The following is a 27660-nucleotide window of genomic DNA, read 5'->3' on the forward strand; positions in this document are numbered from 1 at the left end:
TGAAAAAAGGGGCCCTAATTCTTACAAAATGCTTTTTACAGTTGTCTCCTCTTGTTTATAGATTGGGATCATGTTGGTAAAGAAGTATGCAAAATAAACCTTATGTCAAGGGACAAAGAAAATATTTGAGGTGGTACGCAAACTTTAATAAAGATTTATCAATAATATGCATATTCTAAGTGGAAAAGGGGCCATAATTCTTACAAAATGCTTGGTACAGTTGTCTTCTCTTGTTTATCGATTGGGGTTATGTTGAGAAAGAAGTATGCAAAATAAAAAAGCAATATGTCAAGGGACATATAAAGTATTTGCGGTGGTACGTAAACTTTAACAAAGATTTATCAATAATATGCATATTTTAAGAGGAAAAAGAGGCCATAATTCTTACAAAATGCTTGTTACAGTTGTCTGCTCTTGTTTATAGATTGGGGTCATGTTGGTAAAGAAGTATGCTAAATATAAAAGCAATATGTCAATGGACATAGACAATATTTGAGGTGGTACGCAAACTTTAACATTCCAACGCTCACGCTCACGCTAACGCTCACGCTAACGCCGACGCCGGAGTATATATATATATATATATATATATATATATATATATATATATATATATATATATATATATATATATATATATATAAAACTAACGAAAAACTGCATAGAGCTCTTCTTTGTTTAACGTATATTTATAAAATATATTCGTGAAATATGTACCGTAAAACAAGCTTTGTAATCAAATGATATTTATATAAATCTATCTTTAGAATTCGTCTTCCAGTATTACTTTAACGTTTACATAAAAACGCTTTTTAATAGTAATTGAAAGTTGTAAACATAATTAAAAACTTACCTTAGTTTAATGGGCTTGTTCGCTCGAAACTCCATTTTTCCAACTTACTTTCATTAAATGATATAAATACCGAGTGTATGATTTTTAAACAGCGCAACCGGGGAACTGTTATAAGCCTGGATACACACTCGATTGTCATTTGGTCAAGATTTGTGTATATTTTGTGCATGCCACAAACCCGCTAATCGGGGAAGGCGTTGGATTTCTAATTTAAATTGACAGTTTGGTATTTCATACACGTAGATTAGAGATTTTCACCTAAAACCAACCGGGGAATTCCCCGGTTGGTAGGTGTTCCCCGGTTTGTTGGTGTGTATTCATACGATTTTCCCCGGTTGGTAGGTTTTACAAACTCACCCGCACGCGCACACACGCACACACACTCGCACACACGCGCACACACCAAACACACACACATTCACACACAATACCGCGAACGCACACGCAAGAACGAATGCAAGTACGTTTTTTTGGGGCATTTGTAATCCAATTAAAATCACAATCTTATGAAATATTTGTAATATTTAAATTTTCACTTTAACTTATTTAATAATTTTAATCAATTATAATTTATAAAGTTTTAATTAATTTCAATTAACAAAATTTTAAAATAACTATTGCATATTGTTTAAAATAACTAGTGCATATTGTTTAAAATAACTATTGCATATTGTTTAGAATAACTATTGTACATTGTTAGAAATATTTAAGGAATTGCGCAGTTCATATCACGCATTACGCCCAGTTTTCACAAAACTACACCGGAATACTTTTTGTGCAAGGTGAGCTACAAACTCTATCATATTGATGCACTATAAGAAAACAGCTTACTAAGCTAACAAAGAATAGCACATTCCAATCTAAATTGTTTACCAAATCAAGAACGCAAACGTAAGCAGTAGAAACTTCTAGAAAATTCCATGACCAAGGGTTAACAACTTTGACCCGAACAAATATAAAAAAGTAGGTGAATCAGCGTACCACGTGAGACCACATAGGATCACGTGAGAAACGTATTAGGAAAAGTCTGATCAGGTTTCAGAAAGTTGCATCTGAAAGGATATTTAAGAAAACACTGTGGGGGACTCACCACAGTGTTTTTCCGGATATTACAGGTGAGCTGTTGCTACTTATTTATTTTCAAACCTAAATTATTGTTTGCTGCAAATAAATATATTCATACTTAAATTATTGTTTACTACTTTAATTTGTTTCAGCTACATTCAATGTAGAGTATTTAGGAAAGTTGTTTGACTGCACAATATCCAAATAAATATATATTGTGTATTAATGATAATTGCTATTTTATAAGTATCATATTAGTAAAACAAATAGTACTGTCTTCTCATAAATAAATAATCTCTTTATTTTATGATCTAACAAAATAATGTTAATGCCTGAAAACTGTTAGTGAAATTGAACAATATTCTGTGTGATTTATTAATATATATTAAGAATCAATATCGTTGCATATGTACGTATATATCATAAATGATATTTATGCATGCAAATATTTATCTTGTTTTATAAATTAACACAGTGTTTTTCTGGATATTACAGAGAATAAAATGGGTTGTTTACACTGTCGACTTCTTTGATTGTTTACATCTATTATGGATTATAGAATATTAGCGCTTAACGCTAATTTGCATAAATTGAAGAATGGTAACATTTAATGCTAACTGAAAATGAAACACTACAAATACAACATTCACTAAGACCGTAATGGACAGAATAATTAATTATTAAGAACTAAATAATGTATCGTACGTAAATAAAGATCCCGTTACCAATTACACTAGATGGAAATAATGAAAACTTCAAGAACATTGAAATAACAAGTAAAAGCACGTACGATATCTGGTGGAGAATAGGTTCTAAAGTTTAATTCCTTTACAATAACATTTTCCACAACAAAAATCGTCAAAAATGTTTCAAGATGTCTCACAACAATTTACGTTCTCGCCTATCAGCCACTCTACCGCCACAATTGACGCCGCCAACATCCCCACCTGACGATACGACAGTTCCGTTCAGATTTTCATAAACAATTAAATTCTATCAAAACAATCAGAAGAGTAACAATACATGACAGCCCATTTCAAAGTCACCCATTACAATCCGATGCACCAGACACCGAAGAAACCCAAGAAACAACACTCCAGCCATTAACGCAGGACCCGCCGAAGGAATCGCTGCTTGAGCAATTATCCAATTTCCGGTACGACCCAGTACCACCGCCATATGGTAATTTTCAGTGTCTTCCCGACGAACGACTACAGGATCCAATTTCCAGTGTTATTTCGCAGAGACCTAACTTTTTCTTAAATACCCCATCGCCTAGTGTTAATAGTGCTAATTTTCCATCGCAAAGTGCTAATAGTGACAATATTAACTTACGTAGGCAGACGCCTTCCGCACCTGGCCACTCTCCAGCAGACGGGGAACGACCGGCGAGAAACTTCCATACCGCACAGACTTCGGACCCTAGAGGTACAATGTTTAAGCCAAACATAATTAAGTTAGCATGCTTTACAGGCAGAGACTATGATAGTTTTACCAGCGTTTCTGGCAAAATTTCAGAAATTTTGTAGCATGAATAACATTGATAGGGGTGAATACGCTAATGTTCTTCCATTTTACCTGTCCGACAATGCAGAGAATTTTTACAATAATCTGACCGAAGATATTAAATCTAATTATCAAGAACTCACCAAAGCACTTGCTAAACGATAATCAAGAATTCACTATTTATACAGATGCTAGTACCTCCGCAGTAGGATTCATTTTATGTCAGGAAGATTCTCCAAAACGTCATCATGTTATTTTATATGGGGGTCGTGCTTTAAAAGATAACGAAAAACGTTACAGTAGTTGTGAACTGGAATTATTAGCAATCATTTACGCTTTGAAAGAATGTAGAGTCTATATATCAAATATGCATGTCAAAATTATAACAGACAATAAAGCTTTAACATTTTTGCATACAGCAAAACACTCAAATGACAGACTATACAGATGGGCTTTAGAACTAGAAAATTATGATCATGAAATCATTTATAAAACTGGCAAGACAAATCCGAGCGATTACCTTAGTAGAATTAACTATTCCAAATCAGACATTCACGTTAAATCCCAGGAAAACATACATACACTTTCCAATGATAACGCACCTTTAACACCTCCACAAACCTTGGCACCAATACAAGTAACGCAAAATAATCATTGTTCCCAGGTTAACATTCTCACAAGAAAAATGCGCAAACAAACAATCAACACAACACCCACCAATCATCAACCAATTATCTCTGCTGACAATCAACCTAGCACCATTCCACCTGACAACAGTGGTATCTCAGATAATGATCATATACCTGGTTCACAACTCCAGACAGTCAATGACCGCAAACAACAACACGCACACTTAACAACTAATCAACTAGACATTATAAACTTACAAGCTACATCAAAAGACTTCGGCGACATTTACGCATTTTTAAAGAACGGTCATTTACCTGATGATAAAGACTTAGCAAAACGAATTCCATATATAAGCACCCAATACGAAATAGTTGACAATGTTCTGTTTCATTTTTACAAACCAAGATCTAAGAAACATCAAACTGAAAAAACTTTAATTAAACAATTAGCTTTACCTGAGTCATTAAGAAGTGAAATACTTTACAGTTTTCATGATTTAAATGGTCACTGTGGTGTTGATAGAATGTTTGCAACCCTCAAAACTTTTTATTACTTTCCAAAAATGTATCAAGCAGTTAAAGATTATGTTCAATCTTGTAAAAACTGTCAAATATTTAAAAGAGATCAAAATTATAAACCATATCCATTACAAGAACCTTTTATTGCAAGCGCACCATTTGACATGTTACACATCGACATTGTTACGGTAGCAAAACAGAGCAAAGAATATAAATATGTTTTAAGCGTTATATGCGCATTTTCAAAATTTGCACTATTTATACCATTAAAAACGCAAAACACTATTGAAATCGCAGAACAACTTTATCATAAAGTATTTGCAATATTTGGACCGCCCAAACGTATCACATCTGACCGAGGCCAAAACTTCTTAAGTGGTATAATGGATGTTCTTTATAAATTATTTCAAATAAAGAGGCATCGAACTTCATCTTATCACCCAATGAGTAACGGAATGGTAGAACGGGTACACTCTACATTACTCTCAATACTACGTACATCGTTAAAAGACGAAAGCGATTGGCCTGATAAGCTTTCCAGTGTCCAATTAGCCTATAATTCAACAGTATGTCCGAAAACGACACAATACTCTCCGTACTACATTCTTTTCGGCCGACATATGAATAAACCCATCACTTCCGAATTATTTCCGCCAATTAATACCAACCCTTCAATAAACACTTATGTTGAGGAAATGAAACAAAGATTTAAACTTATATGGAATATCACACAAGAAAACATAAATAATTCTCGTGACGTTATGCGTAAGTTTTACAATCGCAAAACTGCAATACGTCCATTTAAATTAGGAGATCTTGTTTTTATTAAACAAGAAAAAGTACCTTTAAATAAATCCAGAAAATTGTTTCGAAAATTTTCAGAGCAACCCTATTATATAACCAAAATATTACAAAATGGCACATATATTTTGAGAGAACGATATTCAAACAAAGAATTAAAAGTCCCGGTTAATATCAACCGATTAAGAAGATACCATGATGAGAAGGATTTACGTGATTTATCTCAAACATTCAAATTCCATGAAAAAGAAACTAATGATAATACAGAAAATCAAAACAATCCGCAAACCGTTACCGACAATACACAGCCAAATATAACGACAACTGACAAACAAAATACAATAAATCAAAATGATATTCCATCAAAAAATTCAAACAAGAAATGATACAAAGCTGACAAAATTTTAAAAACCAGAATTAAAGATAATCAAAGACAATATTTGATAAAATGGACAAACAAAAAGTATAAGAACAGTTGGGCAAATGACGCAGATACATCAGAAGCACCTATTAAACAATTTTATATAAACAAATCTCTAAAGAAAAATCACAAAAGAAAACGGTAAAATGATAAACAAATTAACTCTTATTTTTTCTTTTAGGCAAGATGTTGGTCACACGATTCATTATACTTTTCCTGTCACTTGTGGGAGCACACGGCGAACAATTGCTGATGAACCATGGCGTTAAGTTCTCAGATCCAAAAACAATTAACTTCGTGAATAATGAATGGACGCATACTTTTCGATTTGATATGCCGGACTATCATTTCAATAGTGACATCGGTAGAAATTATTCATTGTGTAGAGACACTTATTTCTACGAAAAAGGATGTACCATTAGCGTCGAATTCAACACTCTAAGGATTTTAATGGAACATGATATACAATCTTTGTTACACAAATTTCGTAGCATGATTCCTACAATCTCAGATAAACGGAAGACACGTGAGTCACAACCCTTACTTCCCTTTATAGGACAATTAGGTTCAACTCTTTTTGGCATTGCAACAACGTCACAACTTAATCGATTACGCGATCATGCAAATAAATTGGCACAAAGAGTTAATCTCTTAACAAACACATTTACGCACGAATTCGGCGAAATGTCATCATTTGCAACTAATGTTCATGAGCATATGAAATTATTCGATGAATTCGTTGCGAATGCTTCAGCAGTCAGGCATAAAATTGTGGACGAAATGGAATCTATGTCAAATAAACATACAACTGCTGAAAAGTTAATACTAGATGTAAATGATAAAATGATCAAAATAAGGTCACAGTTTGATAGGCTAGCCATAGGAATTGAAATACTGAGCAATCGTAAATTGTCGATTCATATAATAAACCCCGAACTAATGTCCCAAACGTTAACAGAAATAGCTTCGTCGTTAAAAATCAACTATCCGACTCATAAATTGGTCAGCACTGAATTGGCATTCTACTACAATCATGCTGAATTTATTTATGGACGCAACAATAATTCGATATACATAATGGTATTGTTTCCACTGACAAACAGTTTGGATAACGAAATTTATGAATTAAATTTCTTTCCAATTCCTCTTGACAATTATATAAAAAACAAAGATGCTAATGAATTCACATCAAAACCGCGGTATTTAATCTATAATGGAAAAAACCTATTATTCACATTTCTTGATGAATCATTCTTGAGAGACTGTTTGACAGCAGGTTCAGCAATTTTATGTAAACATAATGTTATATTTGAAATCGATTTCAATACGAATTGTTTCGTAGAACTCTTGAAACACGGGGACAATGCAAAAACGAAAGATATATGTGAATATAAGATAGTAAGAAACGTCTTGAAACCAGAGCTGAGAATTTTAAATAGTTCTAAAGTACTTGCATACATGCAATCAAATTTAAAATTGGAATGTGTAAATCGTTCTAAAACAATAGATGATTGTAAGTACTGCATTATCGATGTACCATGTGCATGTTAACTAGTCTCAAAAAGTCAACGTATTGATGAGCAATTCACAAAATGTTTGACAAACGATACTACTGTCGACCAAATATATCCAATTAACTTACCGTTACTCCAACAATTTTTTAATAATACGGTTTTGGATAAATTGATGACAAACATTTCGTACAATGATCCTATAAATATATTATTACCGGTATTTAAAACTTTCGCTCAAAACACACAGGATATATTAGCTCGGTCGCACAAATTAGAAATTGACATGCAAACCATTGTGAAAAGAGCAAAGAAAAACCAAATTGTGTACCATAGCCTAACTGAAGCAATGCTTAACGGTGAAATCTCAATTGATTCAGGTTTATCCACTTTTGATATAATTTCAATCATAGGTATATTACTCACAATCGGAAACACGCTCATGTTGATATTTCTTTCACGAAAAATTCGCATTCTATTAACTGCAATTACACTAATAAAACCAACAGCGGCACAACATCTTAAATACGACAATCCCACCACACTATCACCACTTCAGGAATTTACCAACAGTCTTAATGAGTCTCTGAAATATGAACATTTTCTTGTCTTTCTGGCCATGATTCACGTTCTCTTGCTAATAACAATCCTTCGCAAATTGCAAATATTCAAACGACAACGAGGCACTCTTTTGATTTTACATATATCAAATGGTTTAAATTGTATTGATATCAACATCGTCAGTTCGGTTTCTTGTCGATCAGAATGGATCATTGACTTACCTGCCACCCTGAACATAAACAGCATACGATTTGGATTGTTTCCAAAACTGCTCATTAACACCACGGAAATTTCGTTTCGGAACACTACAGGGGATATAATAATGGAAATACCATCTGCTCTGTCAATTAGCATTTATCAGTACATCAAACTTCGACAAATGCTCAACAGAAACTATCACACTGATCTATTCTTGGTCCATAACGCAATTAAGGAACGTACTTAAACGAACTTCAACTTAAAAAAAAATAAAAATAAAAAAATAAATGGAATAGCATTAGTGGAATAGCATTAGTTATCACTTTGTCATCAACATATTTGAATATGTTATAACTTTGATGTCAAATTTTGCATGGATTTCAACTCTGACGTCAATTGTTCAATGTTAGATTTCATTTTTTTTCCATTTAACCATTATTAAATACTACATTTTACATGTTTTCTCATATTAGATGTCAATCGTTACATACTTTGATTTTATTCATTACATACATGCTTCAAAAAAAAATAATAAAAAAAAAAAAATACTTTCGCTGTTCTCATTTCAGGCGCACACGACAATACATCATTCATATAAATATAGTGTGTATTTTATGATTGGATTATATATAATTGTATTATATATAAAGTGCAGATTTTAGCATTGTTAGATTTGTATTTTCATTGATACCCCATTGTACATATAATACCATTTTATCGCTACGTTTTTGGTTCCCTATTGTCAATTTTACATTTCATTATTTTCATTAAAATGGACATTGTTATCAACATTTCATTTTTTATATTGTACTCTTATTATTTCAAGTTATTGTTTAAATACAATGGCAACTCTTCTAATATTTTACACATTTCCCTCCCTTTGCATGACCATCAACTGCATCACATAGAATACTTTTTAAATACTTTTCCCAAATTAAGAAAAATCCATAGACGCACTAAAAAGTTACTATTTACCCACATGTAAAATAATTCTAACATTTCATTTTCAAGCTTAATTTTTGCTATAAACTACTTCGACATAAATAAACTCTATCTTCAAATGCTCGACCATCTACTTTATGAAACCCACCCCCTAAATTTTCAAATCTGCCAAGAAATAATTTTTAGGTTTGGGTTAGAATCCAAAATTTCCATCGTAGCATACGAAAAATTTATGCGATCAAAGTTTCTACCTCCCTCGTTATACGAATTTTCCATTACAGACATCTTAAATGCAGATCTTAAACAAATCAATAAATTAATGACTCAACATTTTCGCTTTTACAAACAATCCCTTAAATGCCAATCGATCCCTATCGATTTTGACAACACATATTGTCGAGTTTGTCATGCTTCGCTGAACAATTGTCGTCCAAAATTCAAAAAACTTGATCCTCTTGCTCATTTATTCTTAAGTCGAACCCCTTGTTGCCATACACCCTATCATATCTTCTGCTCCTATGACACTATACAAAACGGATTAAAAATTTGTAAATTATGTCTCCATGCTGTAAAATGTTTCAACTGGAAATTATTTCATAATAAACCTTGATCCATGTACATGTATATGTATCTGTAAATAACACAGTATATGTTGGAACCCAAATGAACATACAAAAAAAAAAAAAAAAAAAAAAAAAAAAACAACAACATTAAAATGTATAACTAAATGTGACTATTAAAGTCACCTATGCTAAACATTAACTTACAAACTTTTCAATTGTATAAATAATACTTGATAATTCTTTTGTTTTCCAACAAATACTATATAGACTGCTTTGTCATTATTGTGCATTTCAATTACGTTGTACTTGATCTTTGTCTTATTGATGTTTCAAATAATGATTTCAGTATTGATTCTCTAATATAGTTTATTTGAAACCCTGTTTATATTTGTTGTTTTGTTATAGACACTTCAGGCGGAGTGTACATTTAGAGTTGTTGTATTTTCATTTACGATTAATGCCTAGTGTGTTTATGAATTCTTTTTCTATTATCTATAGATATCCATCTATTACATCTATTTCGATTGTTGTTAAATATGTTAGATTCATGTGAGCATGCTTTAATATTATACAGTTAAATGTTCTGGGATTGTTTTAAACAGCAGTTAAATTTAAACAGCCCATATATTAGAATAGGAATTCTAATTAAAAAGAAGGAGGGGAAGATGTAATCCAATTAAAATCACAATCTTATGAAATATTTGTAATATTTAAATTTTCACTTTAACTTATTTAATAATTTTAATTAATTATAATTTATAAAGTTTTAATTAATTTCAATTAACAAAATTTTAAAATAACTATGCATATTGTTTAAAATAACTAGTGCATATTGTTTAAAATAACTATTGCATATTGTTTAGAATAACTATTGTACATTGTTAGAAATACTTAAGGAATTGCGCAGTTCATATCACGCATTACGCCCAGTTTTCACAAAACTACACCGGAATACTTTTTGTGCCAGGTGAGCTACAAACTCTATCATATTGATGTACTATAAGAAAACAGCTTACTAAGCTAACAAAGAATAGCACATTCCAATCTAAATTGTTTACCAAATCAAGAACGCAAACGTAAGCAGTAGAAACTTCTAGAAAATTCCATGACCAAGGGTTAACAACTTTGACCCGAACAAATATAAAAAAGTAGGTGAATCAGCGTACCACGTGAGACCACATAGGAAAAGTCTGATCAAGTTTCAGAAAGTTGCATCTGAAAGGATATTTAAGAAAACACTGTGGGGGACTCACCACAGTGTTTTTCCGGATATTACAGGTGAGCTGTTGCTAAATATTTATTTTCAAACCTAAATTATTGTTTGCTGCAAATAAATATATTCATACTTAAATTATTGTTTACTACTTTAATTTGTTTCAGCTACATTCAATGTAGAGTATTTAGGAAAGTTGTTTGACTGCACAATATCCAAATAAATATATATTGTGTATTAATGATAATTGCTATTTTATAAGTATCATATTAGTAAAACAAATAGTACTGTCTTCTCATAAATAAATAATCTCTTTATTTTATGATTTAACAAAATAATGTTAATGCCTGAAAACTGTTAGTGAAATTGAACAATATTCTGTGTGATTTAATAATATATATTAAGAATCAATATCGTTGCATGTGTACGTATATATCATAAATGATATTTATGCATGCAAATATTTATCTTGTTTTATAAATTAACACAGTGTTTTTCTGGATATTACAGAGAATGAAATGGGCTGTTTACACTGTCGACTTCTTTGATTGTTTACATCTATTATGGATTATAGAATATTAGCGCTTAACGCTAATTTGCATAAATTGAAGAATGGTAACATTTAGTGCTAACTGAAAATGAAACACTACAAATACAACATTCACTAAGACCGTAATGGACAGAATAATTAATTATTAAGAACTAAATAATGTATCGTACGTAAATAAAGATCCCGTTACCAGTTACACTAGATGGAAATAATGAAAACTTCAAGAACATTGAAATAACAAGTAAAAGCACGTACGATACATTTTTATACGTTTGCATCCATAGATAGACATCCATATAAGTTGATTGTAAAGACTAATAGAAAAGAAAAAAATGTCTAAAATAACAAAACCACGCAAAAGAAATAATAATCTCACATTAAACATAAAGTATATATATATATATATATATATATATATATATATATATATCAGGCATTTCCCCAGGATTTTGGCCAGGCACAGCCGCAAGACACCGTGGAATGTGTGTTTTTGCGGAAGGGTGTCGATTTTGCGGGTCAATTTTTAAAATCGATTTTCTACATGTCTTTAATAAAATATACACTTCTTCGGAGCTATTAAAAACCTACAATTTATTTAATTGTATATTTATTTTTCCTAAATTTATTTCATTAAAGTCATATTTTATACTATGAAATAACAAGAAAAATAACAGCAGGCATTAAAACGCTAATACAGTTTCATAGTTTACAACAAGTGTACAGATATACAATTTAAACTTCCAAAAACTATTCTTCGAGGCTTATCCAGTAGCCAAGCATCCATCATGATTCTGAAGTCCACTTCCTAATTGGCTGGTCCTTCAATGCTGACCATAACCAGAGCATGGTGGAAAGCAGACTTCAGACGAACACGATTTTCAGTTTTTTACCCTTTTCATTCTGATGAAGCCCTTTTGCAGTCTGCAATACACATAGTTTGTAAAATAATTCTAAAATTATAGAGATATGTAAGCATTTTTCGTTTGTTAATGTATTCTTGACAGTCTAGTTAAGTACCGACGGAGCAGTACCGACTGCTGAAAGCACTGGTCTGCACATGTGACGTATGCACAAAGATCACATCATACCAGTCCTACAAAAGGGTGGTTTATTTTTCAAACAACTGTTTCATTTCATAGTCTAGTATATGTTTATAAAGTTACATTAAGACATGCTATCATTTTGAAAATGTATTATATGTAGTGTCTAATCTTTGATGCTACACAATATATCTCTTATAAACTGTTTTAGTGACAGTTTTAAATTATAATTCACTTGCGATTTCATTGTGTTGCTTTTACTACATACTTATACAAAATATTTAGTAAAGTAAAGATATACTTACTTCCTTGAACATCTGTAACGCATGGACAATCTTGCTTCCAACTAATTTCGAACCCAATGGCTCGCGGTTTGAGTCGCTTGGTAGGTGGGTCGGAGGTTTCGGGACCACTAACAACGTCCTGGAAACTTTCATTTTTAGCTCGACTATTATATATGAAATATATAGTGGAGCTATCCTACTCATCTTGGCTTCGGCGTGAGCGTCTGCGTTAGCATGCAAATGTTAAATTTTTCGTACTACCCCAAATATGTTCTTTGTCCCTTGCCATATTGATTTCATATTTTGCATACTCGTTTACCAACATGACCCCAACCTATAAACAAAGACAGACAACTCTATCAAGCATTTTGTCATAATTATGGCCCCTTTTCCACTTAGAATATGCAGCAAATGTTAAAGTTTTCGTACTACCCCATTTATTTGTATTGTCTCTAGACATATTGCTTTTATATTTTGCATACTTGTTTACCAACATCACCCCAAATTATAAACAAGAGCAGACAACTATATCAAGCATTTGTTCATAATAATTGCCCCTTTTATACTTAGAATATGCATATTATTGATAAATCTATGTTAAAGTTTTGGTACTACCCCAAATATTTTCTATATCCTTTGACATATTACTTTTATATGTTGCATACTTGTTAACCAACATGATCCCAAACTTAAAACAAGAGCAGACCACTGTATCAAGCATTTTGACATTATTACGGCCCCTTTTACACTAAGATAATTAAACATTTTGCTTAAATTGCCATAACTTCTTATGATCACATTTTATTATTACTTTGACAAAACAACACTTACCTGAATACCACAATGGATTTCACCCAAACAATACCCCACGCCCTTACCCTGAATCCCTCCCCCCAACCTCCCCCCCCATTTTTTTAAAACATCATCTAATAAATTACCACACCCCACATTATACCCCCTCTCACCCCCACCCCCCTACCCCCACCCCAAGTTTTTTTTTAAACATCATCTAATAAATTACCACACCCACATTACAACCCCCTCTCACCCCCCTACCCCCCACAAAAAAATAGTTTTTTTCCTTTTTTTACTTTTGAAAGATCGTCTAATAAACTATTGAATATGAACAATTTTCCCATGATGGCTTACTTTATACTGTCAAGCACTCGAATAGTCGAGCGCGCTGTCCTCTGACAGCTCTTGTTTCTTAATGCACTCTTTGACAGCGACGATTCATTAGTATAAGTAGCAGTCACTGTAGCACTAACGAAGAAATAGATAATTGCAGATTTCCCAGATACAGGCCCTAGTCGTTTCTAAAATCGTATCATTCTTGCATTCAAGGCGGTGACCTCAGCTTTATTCATATTTTGTGTTTATGTTGGTTTGTATTGTGCTGTACTGTGCTGTTTTGTACTGTTTGGGCAATCGGTCACTTGCCTTAAATAAAGGACCAACTAATTGTTTTAATGAAAATTCAATACTGCTCCAGCAGCTGGAGTTTCCCTTCTTTATATTGTATGCCCAAAAGCTAACGAAAACTGTGTTGCGAGTTTATAGCGTGCTCTGGCTATTGGATGTGAATGCCTTTATTGAAGGTGCTATTCATTTTAGTCGCCTTTTATAAAATGATGTGAACCCATTTTTAGTTTGCGATAGCAATCAAATGAGGGGTTTTACTCCAATTGTTTGAAAATACAACTTCAATTACGCTAAAATATATACCTTATTTTACTGAAATTATACGATTAACGTGACATGAATATTCTTATTCATGCCTTGGTGGTTTTGTTAGACTGACGATGTAGAATGTGCAAGTTATAAAAAAAAACACATGTCATGTTCTGTTCTTCAATAACGCACAACCGAAACAAGCAATAGTGTTTGTATATTTTTGAAACACCGCTGAAATAGTAGCATGCAATTGAAATAAAATTGAGAAATATCTGATATATATATATATATATATATATATATATATATATATATATATATATATATATATAAATATATATATATATATAATAAGTTAACAACATTGCACAAAAACAAGCATCGTAAAGTGCATCACAATTATTAGAGTATCTACTTTTGTAATATTTTTTAAAAGAATATTCTGTTTCTGTATTTTGAAAATTCTTATTTTATGATATTGTTAAATATCATGTCATTATACGTCATTATTATTAAAATGCGTGTAATCGTTGACAAAGTGACTGATATATTTATTTTCAGACTTGCATCAATGCGACGAAAAACACAAGTAGACATCATATAATTGAAATAAATGCAAGTATACCATAGGACACAAAAAGTGTTTAGCAAAAGAATTTCATAAACCAATATCGATAGTCATATGATCGGCTTAAACCGTTAGGTGTTAATGATGGTTAAGACGAATATCTGAACAAGTCAAAGCGGTTAGTTTAAAATAAGTAAGCTATTGCTTTGAAAAATTAATAACATGGGGTTTCTCAAAACCATAAGGTTGTTGCGATATCACAACATGGATCTATGTGGCGTCATTTGCGAACATTAAGACCCCTTGTACCAAACACTTTTCCCTCAAGGAATAAAAACTCTTATAAACGATAGTAATCCCCATCCCATCACACACATATACACTCCCTTAAAATGGTGCCTCTAAGCATTTGAATTGGGTAAGCAATACTGGTCGCTTAAGAGAAACCGCATATGATCTTATCTATGCATATGTGTATGGAATATACAATTCCTGCCAAAGCTATGAGACTAGCCGGGGGATACATTTACCCTCTGAGCTCCCCTAGTGAATCCTTCCTGTGTCTAACAAAGAATGTTTTGTACGCACTATTTTTGGACTGAACATTAGCATTAAGGCGCATGGACGATGAATTGTATCTAATGCAAACGCAAATTAGAGTTGTTATTTAACAGAATTCACATGCAAGTTGTAATATGACGACATAGAGTTGTGTATATGCAATATAAAAGTGTCATCAAGCAATATGCAATAGTCCTTTCGCAACATTCATGTACTGGTGGATAAACATTTCCATATCGAACTGATTTTTCCTTTTGTTACATGAAAAGTATCAATATAAAAAACTATTTTGCATTATACGCTGTTCCTTAAATTTCAGTTGTTTCGTGAACTACCACGTTACCATGTTACTTAAATATAAAGCAATATATATTCTTCTAAAAACGTCTAAAGGAAACTTGCAGACATATGAATTTTGTAAACTCAAACGATGCTTAGCACGTGCGTTTCTTATAATTCAACCAAACAATTTAAAAGAACATGTTGGGCGTTTTTTATATAAATAGTATGTGATAATGCTTACGGTCCATAATCGGTCTACACCCATTAGTTGTGAATATTCAGAATGGTTCGGAAGAATACAACAAATATAATAATGGCAAAATTCATAAATACTGTAAAAATAATCATTAAATTATGATAAGACAGATTTTACGTAACATTGATTTTACGCAGTGCTTTCGAAGATATCAAATGTACACTATTCGACGATATAACCTACATGAGGGTAAATCACATACTTTTGGTGATGAGCTTTGGAGTTTGGTTAATGCTCTTAATTAATAAATTATGCAAACATGGAACTATCGAACATACTTCTATTTCCTTATTCTATGTTTATATTTGTACTAAATATAATATATAAGCACTAGAGTTTCGGACGAACTGTGCATTCTGTTTTTTATCTGCATCCTGTTCAGATGGCCTGCTTCGTTCAATCAGTTGTCGAAACACTTACTCTTATAAGTGTTATTTTACCACGTCTTTATTTCAAAGCACTTCCTACAAGTTATCTACGCGTAGTTGAAAATTTGTTTTAAAGCATGGATTTTGTAAGGACATGCGGTGCATTTATTGTGCTTTATTTGCAATTTTCAATCAAAGGTACGATATTCGTATCAAATGAATTAGTGTGAAATAAACATTCTTAAATGAAAAGAGTTGAATCGAGAATAAGTGCCAATGTTATGTTGATGAGCTTATGAACGGACAATACGATTGCGTACATCACGAATATTAAATATGAATTTTGTTATTATTATGTCTGACTTTTTAATCACATAAGGCGTTATTTTACAATAACTTAAACAAGTAAAACTTATTTCTGCTTTGCATATACAATCGATCAATAGTTATTTACCTGTGTGTAAACTTGTTTTAAATTTACGGTTCTGATGCATTTGATTTCAGATACGTATTGCCTTATTTAATAATTCGGTGTGCGACAATTATTTTGCAGAAGCTGTGAAGGATTATGTCAAACTGTGCGATGAATTGAATTTGAAGCCTGGTATGTGTTTTACAAATGTTCACGTCTATAGAATGCGACTAAAGAAGAATGATACAAGTAAAGAGAACTGAAATAAAGACTTGAATGTAATGTTTGTATTCGTTTGATATTGCGAAACTATTCTTTCCAAAGTTGTATAGGTGCACTGAACATTAAAACAAGAAGATTAATAAAATAAATAAAAAAAGTGGCTTAAAACATAACTAAACAACATAGTATATATATTTGCGCTGTGTTTTATGGCGATCGCATTACACCTGTCAGCAGTGTGCCTTAGTTTTATACTCGTAATTAAACATTGTACTATGTCTGTGCAGTATGCAGTTGCAAACAAACACTACAAAACTTTACTTGTTTGTGCAATGATTACTACAATATATTGTGTCGTATTAAATTATGTTATTATGATCAAGTTATTTCAAGTGTATTGAGGAAATGTTGTACGTGTGATCTGTTATTTCAGCATTGACCATCTTTCAGTCAGGCGTTTTATCCAATGTCTATACAGGATACATTAATTTGGCTTCTCAATCGGACGAAGAACCTCAGTGTACAATAACCCCGTACCATACACAACATCCAACCATACTTGTCTTGGTCTCCTTTGTTAAAGGCTCAACAACACATTCCATGTCAATATGCTTTGATCAAAATCATACAAAGAATTGTGTAGGGGAAGATCGCTTCTTGTTCATGAAGTCCATAATTACACTTTACTACCGAACTGATAAACAGTCCACAGGACACATCGCGTGTTTGAAAGTTAGAGGTGAGATGAGAAAATTGTGTTTTATGCCATTTGAGGTGTTTCTGTCGTAAAAAATCAAGCTTTAAATGTGAATTTCAGTATTTTCAAAAATAGAGGGCAGCAATAACTTTTAGTTTATAGTGTATTGTATGACAGGTTGTAACGATGTTGTCGTTTTGTATTTTACTTTTTAGTTTTAAGACTAGTATGCGTGATAATGTGAAGTTTAAAAATGCTAGACTTGTTAGCGTAGCAGTATCCCTTGAGGTTGAGGAAAACTGTGAGCAGCTCTGATATTAGAATCTGCAACAATGAAGTTTGGATGTTCGTTAAGGTCCTGGGTTTACTTAATCAGTCAGTTGTTCACACAGCGAGTGATTAATAGTAAAAACGTATAAATTTTATATTAAAATTAGTACAATACCAATCATGACCAAGTCAAATTAAAAAGAAGTTTTATTTTTGGATAATCAAAGCTAAGAATAAAAAATTTAATATAACATTTATAACGCGTTACATTGACGCTTCGAAAACAATTGGTATTTATGGGAATAGTTTTAGAACGTTGGCTTAAAATTATAAAGCCTCATGAGCTCAAAGGAAGTTCGTTAGAAAGTTTCAAAAATAGTAATATTTGTGTTAATTATATTTTTGTTCATTCATCTTTGCAGCCAAGGGTGATACATTAATTATCACATGCTATTACCGCAAAAACATTACTTCGTCAACAACACAAGTGTACCCCACAACGGATACCGGTGTACCCTTGACCGGAACGGTGAATGGCACTACGCCATTTAAAACTGAACCTTTCAAAAGGACAATAAATAACACTAATCAGTGGAATTATGAGGAAGACAACCGAAATTCCAATGGTACTACCGAATGTTTATGTCTGCATTTGCATAATAAGTAATATGTTTGGCAACCCTAATTCAAAACTAAACTTTGCCAGAATATTACATATATGTATATCTAATGTTCTGGTTGGTATTAGGATTTTATGTTTTCAGAGACTTAATTCGTCAGAAGTAATATATTTTAGTCTCTTGCAAAAAATTTGATTCGGTTTAATGTGGTGACCAGTATTTTGTGTCATAGAAAAACTATTACCACGTTGTGTGAGTAAGAAGCACAGTTTCTCGATCACAAATATACGTATAACTGTTAATTTCGTTCTAACACATTTTTTTTTCAGCTCCACTTATAGGTTCAGTAATAGCCGCAGTGGTCATTTTTCTTGGATGTCTAATAACCGTGACAGCTGTACTACTAATTAAATACAGGTAATCTTTAATTACATTTGAAAAGTAGTGTAAACGAAACAAATGGCTATTGTGTAACGTAAAACACTTGTTTGAAGGAAAATTTGTAATGCATTCAAAAATATAAAGTTCAAAATAAAATGTTAAAAAAGCTGTTACTTAACAAAAACATATCCACATAATTCAACGAAATATGTTCTTTTCAACGATTTAAACAACCTAATAGCACGGTTGATATAACAGCAACATGCACATATCATGAAAGATGGAATGAAATTCATTTTTAAAGAAGAACTTTGATACAACAAAACAACGACAGCACTATGCAGAAGACTTTGCTTGAAGCGCATGTCATTTATTGGTTGTGTTCTTTTAAATAATCGATGATCTTGTATTGGAATTAAATTTTTATTAACTGATGATTTGGTGCATGATTTTTTTATGGATTTTGTTTCAACTTCATATTTATTTCAATAACGGTGTTTATGCAAGAATAGTGTGTTTCTTTAATGTATGGTGAAGCATAAGTTTGTGCAGCTTGTGCACATTGTAAGGGACTAATACTTAATCAAAAACTCCTCGCATGACTTCCGTCGGATAAGGATCGACATTTGAAAGAATTTAGTCGTTAGCAACTCAATTATCTAGACATCGCACATCACTTTTAATCAGTTGTTAATTGTTTTGTGTCTGTTAAAGGGATGTATACTTAAATTTAACCATGGCTTGCATAATTTCTTATCCATTATGTGAAGAACGTTATGTGAATTACACAAATATATATGAGCCGTGCTCTGCAAAAAAAGGGATGTCATGCATGTGTGTGTAAAGTGTCGTCCCAGATTAGCCTGTACAGTCCGCACATGCTAATCAGGGACGACACTTTCCGCCTACACTTGATTTTTGAAAGAAGAGACTTTCTTGAAACGAAACATAGCATAAAAGCGGAAGTTGTTGTCCCTGATTAGCCTGTGCGAACTGCACGGGCTAATCTGGGACGATACTTTACGCACATGCATTAAACCCCCTTTTTATAAACACGGCTCATATATATTGTACACACTTATCGACACTCATTTCAAGCTTGGTGTACCGTTAACTGGCATTTATATTGATAAGTTCATTAGCCATCGACCAAATCTACTTTTACAATCAAAGGAAGTTACCTTTGTTTGATTTCATCGTGTTTCATATGTTTCATGTGTTTCTATTTTCCGTATTGCAGATTACTTCCTTACACGTTTTGTTCGATATACCACTTTTACAAAGAATAATTATGCCTTTTGTCTACACAATAATGTCAGCTTACAACATTCGTTATATTCTTCCCTACATGTCTTTTGACTTCAATAAACAGCATTGAATAATGAATGAAATGTCTTCAACTTTTTAGTTAAATGGACAGTTAATCTTTGGTTATTTCATGTATTGTAACGTTGTTATAATTAGAGACTCTATAAAGTCATATGATTATTTTATGTGTTTTAAAAGGCGTTCAGGAAGTCCCTAAAAGAGTGTGTTCCTCTGCTTCGGCTTCGGTTATTTCAACTTGGGGCTGCATGGCTGTTCGCTATGTTATTATGGGGCTCTCAGTAGGGTTTTCCTTTTTATAAAAACAAGCTAGCGATGATGTCAATGCATACGGTTGATATCTCTGTGGATTCCGTTTTAATTTTTTGGTAATCATTTATTTATTAATTATTGAAATATAAAAAAATTAAATATTTGCTCTATTAATAACAAACGGGCTTAAAATAATAATTTTAACAAGGCGAATATCATGTGAACACAAAACTTTAAAATTGCAACACAATATTACTTCGCAAAAAGTGTTCGATGCAGGATTCGACTTAAACTGTTTATTATAATTGTCCAGTCGCAATTGTGCAATACAATTTCACTTGTCCTGACATACAAATTAATTTACCTGAACTTCAAATGCAACTGAATATGCCGTGTAACTTGTTCAGTAAATTTTACAAAATATGTAAATTAGCAAAGCACGACTAGAAAAGTGTATGTTTATGGTGTCCCTTTAAGTTTCACTATAAATAAAACAACACTTTGTAAATGATCAGTTTACACTTTCGTATAACGCATTTTGTTATTGTTTCTATGGTAACATAAGCATTAATAGTTTATTAGCCAATAAGTGTGCACAATCAACCTATTTATTTTAAAAGCATACGAAATATAACGGAACTTACCTAAAGAGTTGTGAATTGAACTATGCTATTACACCAATTGAACATAGCACAGTATAGTGTGGATATGAATTCTTTGCGCTATATCGTTTAAATTACAATAACAAGTTTGGTTTTCTAATACCAACCAACTGATTTTTGCAAGTTTGTTAGATAAAACATTGTTCATTGTTCATTTGCCATAAATGAAATGATTAGCGGTCAAGACTTTTTTCTCCTGATTATGTGTCCGGAGGTTCACTTTTTCTATTGAGTCACTTAATAGTGTAAAGTTTTCACGCGATTCGTAAATTTCTGAGTCAGGACGAGAAGTCTTTACAAGCGAATTTCTGATATTGTAAGAAACATCATTCATATCAGGAAAGCTGTCATGTTTGTCGTTTGTCAGATTGCTTAGCTTACTTAGGATATATATAAATATTATCGAAATGCATTAAACCATTTCCGGTATCAAAATGTCTTACAATAATATTGGTATATTATTAACCGTTGTGTGTTTTACAAGTGACCGATGAAAGGAAACAAACACTTATGGAAGGACGTTATTAAAGCGCGAGATTATACAACGAAAGCTTTCAAAACAACACATTATTCGCATCAGTTATCCAGCTGCAACGTTGCTGGTTTAATCGTAAAGTATTAGTCATGAAGTGCGCATAGTGAAGTATCAATCGCAAAACTATGAATGTGAACAATTTAGTTCGAAATGTTATCTTTATGTACTCTACTCAACTTTGGTATGGTATATAAATGTTTTATTTTACTTTTAAAATCATATCTCGTAAATATCTAATAGTTGCAAGTGAAATATCGAAATGGTTACAATTATTTGGCTGGCAAGCATTTTATCTCCAGATAATGTGAATAGAGATACAAAAATTTGATATGCGGAATACAGTATGTGTAAGATAAAATTTCATAATTGCCAAGAGTTTAAAATACATCGCTCAATGACAGATTTATCACATACGTATACTTAAAGTGGCGACATACTTCCGATTGTTCTTAACATATTCAACAATTGTTAAACTCCAATTTATTGTTACAAGTGTGTACACTATTCAAAATACAAATGATAGTCAACAGAGCCACAGCTACAAAATCACTAAATGCTACTTTCATATTTTCTTTATTTTGGTGTAGGTTACCATATTTATTAATCACAACGTCTTCTGAAACAGCAGTCAAATAATTACATTGAAATTCAAAAAATGGACACCTTTTCAGGACGAATACTGAGCTTTGTTTTGTTTTTACATATTATGTTTCAGTTATAAATTGAATCTTTTCAACAATGCCCATTTATATTTTCAGAACCGTACGGCAAATCATCCATACGATATTATCTGAAACAATCGCGTTATATGCTAGACATGATATGTTCCTATATTTAGGAAACGAAATGCTGATGCTATGACAAAACGAAAGGTCGGTTGGCAAAAAAAGAACGCTTCAGATGAAGTGCAAGTCCTACCAGAAGACGATGCTGAGTATACGTATATTGATGACTGCCCTTCCATAAACGCGGAAAGCAGGCACGTGAACATGTTTGCGTCTGTTCTGAATTTGGCGCTTGTAGATATAGACAATATTGTGGGTATTTTTTTTTATAGAATATTGATTTTATAGCAAACGATTTTTACTAGCGGGTCGGTTCTTTATTTTGAATGCGTTAATGAAAAATCTTGATGAACTAATCATCGTCAAATGTGGACCTGTACATATGGATAATATTAAATTAAAAAAATATATCAATATTTCTTAACATCAGAAATTTGGCAGTTAACTTATCGTGTACACTATAAGTGTTTTAATAACATCTTAATATGTTTGAAACACTTAAGTATATGTTCCATGAGTTATATTTGACAAAGAAAAGCCCCATAACTTTACTTAAAATAATAATGCCCCTTAATAAACATTGTTTGTTTAATCTCCCATGATCTTTGGAAAGTAGGCTCTCTTCCAGCATTAAAACTGCACATGGAACAAAACAGAAAACGGGAAAAATGCGAGAGAAAGTGGGCGTGCATGTCTTGAAAGAAGACAACTTAGAATATTCTTACGCAGAGTGTGGTAATTCCATGATCAATGACTGCGACCAAAGATCTGTGTCAGAACGATTTCGGGTGCAACGTTTGTGTATTATGTCTCATAGTTAAATTGTACAATAATAGACACTATGCTTTAATTACAGTAGTGAAGTAAACTTCAAACATCCGATTAATTTGTTTTGAACACAAGTTTATATAATTCTATTGATCACAAATCAGAACAAAACACATTTCATTGCTGGAATGGAAACAAAAGTTAAATAACAAATATACTGCGATTTATTATTGCAGTAATTCAACAAAGAAGAAGACACTTGTTGCTGTACACGTACCTTGCCACTCTGACGCTATCGTATGTACGAAACAGGCAAGTGTGTACGAGAGCCTAACTGGTGATCGTTCTACTGACGGTGAATACGCAAGTAAACTGGAAATAACTGAAGCAAGGTCAGAACGATTTCGGGTGCAACTAGTGTGTATTATGTCTCATAGTTAAATTCTACAATAATAGAAACTATGCTTTGATTACAGTAGTAAACTGAAATACAAACATCCAAATAATTCCTTTCGAAAACAAGTTTGTATAATTGTATTAATCGCAAATCAAAACAAAACATATTACATCGCTGGGATGGAAAACAATCAGAGTTAAATAAGAGACATACTTGGATATTATTTCAGAAAGCAAACTAGCAAGAACACATTTGATGCAGTACACGTACCTTGCCACTCTGACGCTATCGTATGTACTGAGCAGGCAAGTGCATACGAGAGCCTAACCAGTGATCGTTCTACTGACGGTGAATACGCTAGTAAACTGGAAATACATGAAGCAAGGTACAGATATGGGACAAGCGGCAGGTTTAGTATTAAGTATAACTAATTGACTTTGCTCAGGAATTAATACTAGAATATATAATACGAGCTAATTTAACAACTTCAAAAGTGTTTGTACGTGTTCCGTGTTTCTAGACAACGTATTCAGTTTTAGCTATCAAAATTAAAAGCTAGAACCATATGCTTAAACTTTTGTTATCTTTAAATAGTTAAGTAATTAATTAATAATTTGAAGCCATTTTTTGTTTAAAGATGCTTTTTCTTTATTATCCAAATAGCGTAAGCAGTATAATAAGTTGTAACATTTGCAGTAAATGTCGATTAAGTAGTACAATTTTTTTATTTGATTATATTGTATAAAAAAAAATATAGGGCTGAACAATCCACGCGAAAAGTATTTTTACACGCTTTTGTCTGTGACGGACTATTATAGCTATCAATGGGTTACTGTCGATGAGGATGCAAAACCTAACGAGGACGAGATCGAACCAGATGGTTCCGCAGATGTGACAGCAGGCGACATGTACCTTACAGTCGTTGACAACGACTAGACGTTGGTGATGAAAACAGGCGATACTTGTGTCATAGAACAGTGTACATGATGAAAATTCCATAATAGTGTATGTAATGAAATCACAATTATATTATACAAACTTAATATCACATAATAACTGGCATAATGAAAAGTCTGGAAAATGTAAAGCATGAACACCCAAAAGTGTGTACCTAATGAGAATGCAATATAGTATACATAATAGATTTAGTTGTTATCAACACGTATGCAGTCTTATCTGAACGTTAAGAAAAACAATTAAAAATCAAATTAAAGCATTCATACAATTTAGGATAAACAGACTCCTTTTGCGTTAATAATAAGCAAATTTGATAGTTTAAGTTTCAAGGTCTACAAAGATATTTCAAACTTAATGGCCAAGTGTTTAGCAAGTAGAAAGTCTCCATAAACGAAATACACTGCCGTGACGATATCACTTACATATCATACATTTTAAAATTGGACATTTTTGTTGTATTATGTTGTAAGTATGTGTTAAGTTAAGAAATATCTATTTAATATAAAAAAGAACAATATAAACACCTCAAATTGGCGATATATTTTTATCAAGCAATAAATGGTGAAAGGATAAAGAGGTTGGGAAAGAATCGTGTGATTGTTGCAGTAATATATCACCTGACTATGAACATAACTTATGTGTCTTCAACTTAAGCATGATTTTTGTCGTCGTGTATATTTTAGTCATTACCTAAATATCATCTTTATCCGTGTTTTCTATTATTTAATCTGCATAAAAACGAAATAATTGTACTGGACAGTAAACTTTCAACGGTTATAATTATATGTAAATGATTGTATTCGTGCATATGTTACGTTTCGAGATAAGTTCAAATTAAATGCGTCATTTATGTCTACCACTGTTGCCTTGGCGACACGACGTTAAAAAAACACGTTGTTTTATAAATTGCTAGACATTGGAATCTCATTAAAATCATCTCCAATTTGACGCTTGCACGCTTCCAGCGACAACCTATGGAGTGAAAGTTATAATTTAATAGTTGCGTGCCATTCATGGTTACGTATGGGGCTTTTTAAATAGGTATATAGTAATGCGTATATAGAATCAAAATTATAATAAGGATCGATTTATGATTTTATTCTGTTCTAGTGTAATTCAAACAAAAGATAATATTATTAAAAAGAAAGTCGGATTAAGCAACATACTGCAAAACTCGAAGAGACTATGTAATTAAACTGCGAGGCCGTTTATGCACGTCACTTGTTTAACGTGGACTTGTTGACAGATGGGACCATTTTGTTTAGTGTAAAAATAAATGCTATTAACTGCTAGATTATAACCGTGGATCTTAAGAGCTTTTTAATAATTTATATAATATCTTTTTGAAAAACAAAGAATAAAAAACGCTTGTTTCCAGTGTAGCTCGAACATTTGTCCTTTTGGTTAAAAGGCGCCACTCGGCCATCCTGACTATTACATGTTAGCTAGCAATTACACTTAAGTGTTGTGATATAAGTCTATTCCAAGGATCACATTCGTTTCGAGTTTAAAATTTGTCAAGATATATGACCAATATACCGATGTACAACACGCATTCCGGTGAACATAGATTTCCCGTTAGATTTTGGATGTTTTTTGTATTTTGTTCGATATCAAAATGACACACGATTATTTCGATTATATTAAAATATATATTCCTTAAACATTTTCAAGATAAACATAGATTGTTCTTTACTCTTTTGTAAATATAATGGCTAACTTACTTTAAAGTATTAATGGCAAACCATTGGGTACTGAATAAAAGGAGGTAACTAACGTTCAATTGTTAATTTACTCATTGCACTTTTCTCCCTTTTTGTGTAGTTGTCATCTACCATGGTAATTATCAAGTCCGATAATTGGCGTCGCACTGAAGTGCGGCGACTTGTATGTAATACGTTTTTTTTTCGCTTATAGGAGGAGAAGTTATTTTACGGATCAATGTATATATTTTTGTTGTCAGAATATCTTGTATAGTGGTGATTTTTGTGTAAATTAGTGTAAATAAGTTCTGCATTCGTGCTTATTACATTAACTACATTATTTATTGCCAATAATGCAAAGCTAATTCTTTTAACTAATAACTGATCACAGGGACTGGGTAATAATAAAAGATCACAGGGACTGGGCAAATACGCGAACCGGTGAAACTTTCTGGTTTTGTATAAAACAAAACTTCTTTGTTCCACTATCCAAGCAACCACCTAGTTACTGATAAAGGCGCTATAGAGCGCGAAGCGCGACACGTATTATTAATTGTAATAATGAGTCTTGATAAAGCAAGCAGCCGCTTATCAATGAGGAGCACCATCACAGCACCCCAGTCTCATTACTATCAAGTCCTCCTACAGGTTTTTTTAAGAACCACATATAGAAGGCCGCAGGCCTAACCCGTATCTTGCCAGTGGTATGGAACCTTTAGTATGGACCTTTAACCCCGCTCACTATCCAGCGTTTAAACTTCCGTGTTTACATTTAAACCGAATATTAATAGCTTATTAATATCTTAGTTAGAAGGTGATTTTTCAAGCGGTTCAGTAGTGTAGTGGTTACACGCTTGCTTCACATGTGAGAGGCCCAAGGTTCGAGCCCTAGTAGAATCAAAATATTTTATTTGTGTTCTATGTTAACTTTTTGTTTTGATGTAGACATTTTAGTTTAAATAAATATGCTGTTTTATTGTAACCATTTTTTGTTTTTATTATGCCCATGAAATATATGTGTGAGAGGGTGGGATGGGGGGGGGGGGGTCGTAAACACATTAAAACTTTAACAGTGTTTTCATATCAATGAGTACTCAACCCCTATCGTAAATGAGCAACGTACGATTAAGTTCAGAATCATCTCCCCTTGAAGTTGAGAAAAATATGAAATTACGCTTACAAGATGAAGCAGAATTTTTAAAACCTACACAGTTCTGTTCCATTAATGAAAACTGCACATGGATGCCAAAAAAAGGGGGAAACCAATGTAAATAAAATGAACTTTGAAATATTTGGGGGTTACAACAC

At 32.4% G+C, this 27660-nt stretch overlaps 1 protein-coding gene and 1 long non-coding RNA gene across 2 annotated transcripts; both read left to right on the plus strand.

Moving 5' to 3' along the window:
- The first annotated feature begins 16437 nt into the window (after positions 1-16437).
- Positions 16438-17728, plus strand: LOC127865512 (uncharacterized). The gene is made up of 3 exons (XR_008042645.1): positions 16438-16563; positions 16919-16969; positions 17433-17728. It is a non-coding gene; the product is annotated as an uncharacterized LOC127865512 (long non-coding RNA).
- A 660-nt stretch (positions 17729-18388) lies between these two features.
- Positions 18389-27341, plus strand: LOC127867931 (uncharacterized). Its single transcript, XM_052409449.1, has 6 exons — positions 18389-18592; positions 18916-19003; positions 22581-22721; positions 23532-23687; positions 23922-24077; positions 24511-27341. The coding sequence occupies exons 3-6, from the start codon at positions 22600-22602 to the stop codon at positions 24626-24628; spliced, it is 552 nt and encodes a 183-aa protein (XP_052265409.1). The 5' UTR covers positions 18389-18592; positions 18916-19003; positions 22581-22599; the 3' UTR covers positions 24629-27341.
- The last annotated feature ends 319 nt before the right edge of the window (positions 27342-27660 follow it).

Source organism: Dreissena polymorpha, chromosome 2, assembly GCF_020536995.1.
Source record: "Dreissena polymorpha isolate Duluth1 chromosome 2, UMN_Dpol_1.0, whole genome shotgun sequence".
In the NCBI taxonomy this organism is placed as follows: Eukaryota; Metazoa; Mollusca; class Bivalvia; order Myida; family Dreissenidae; genus Dreissena; species Dreissena polymorpha.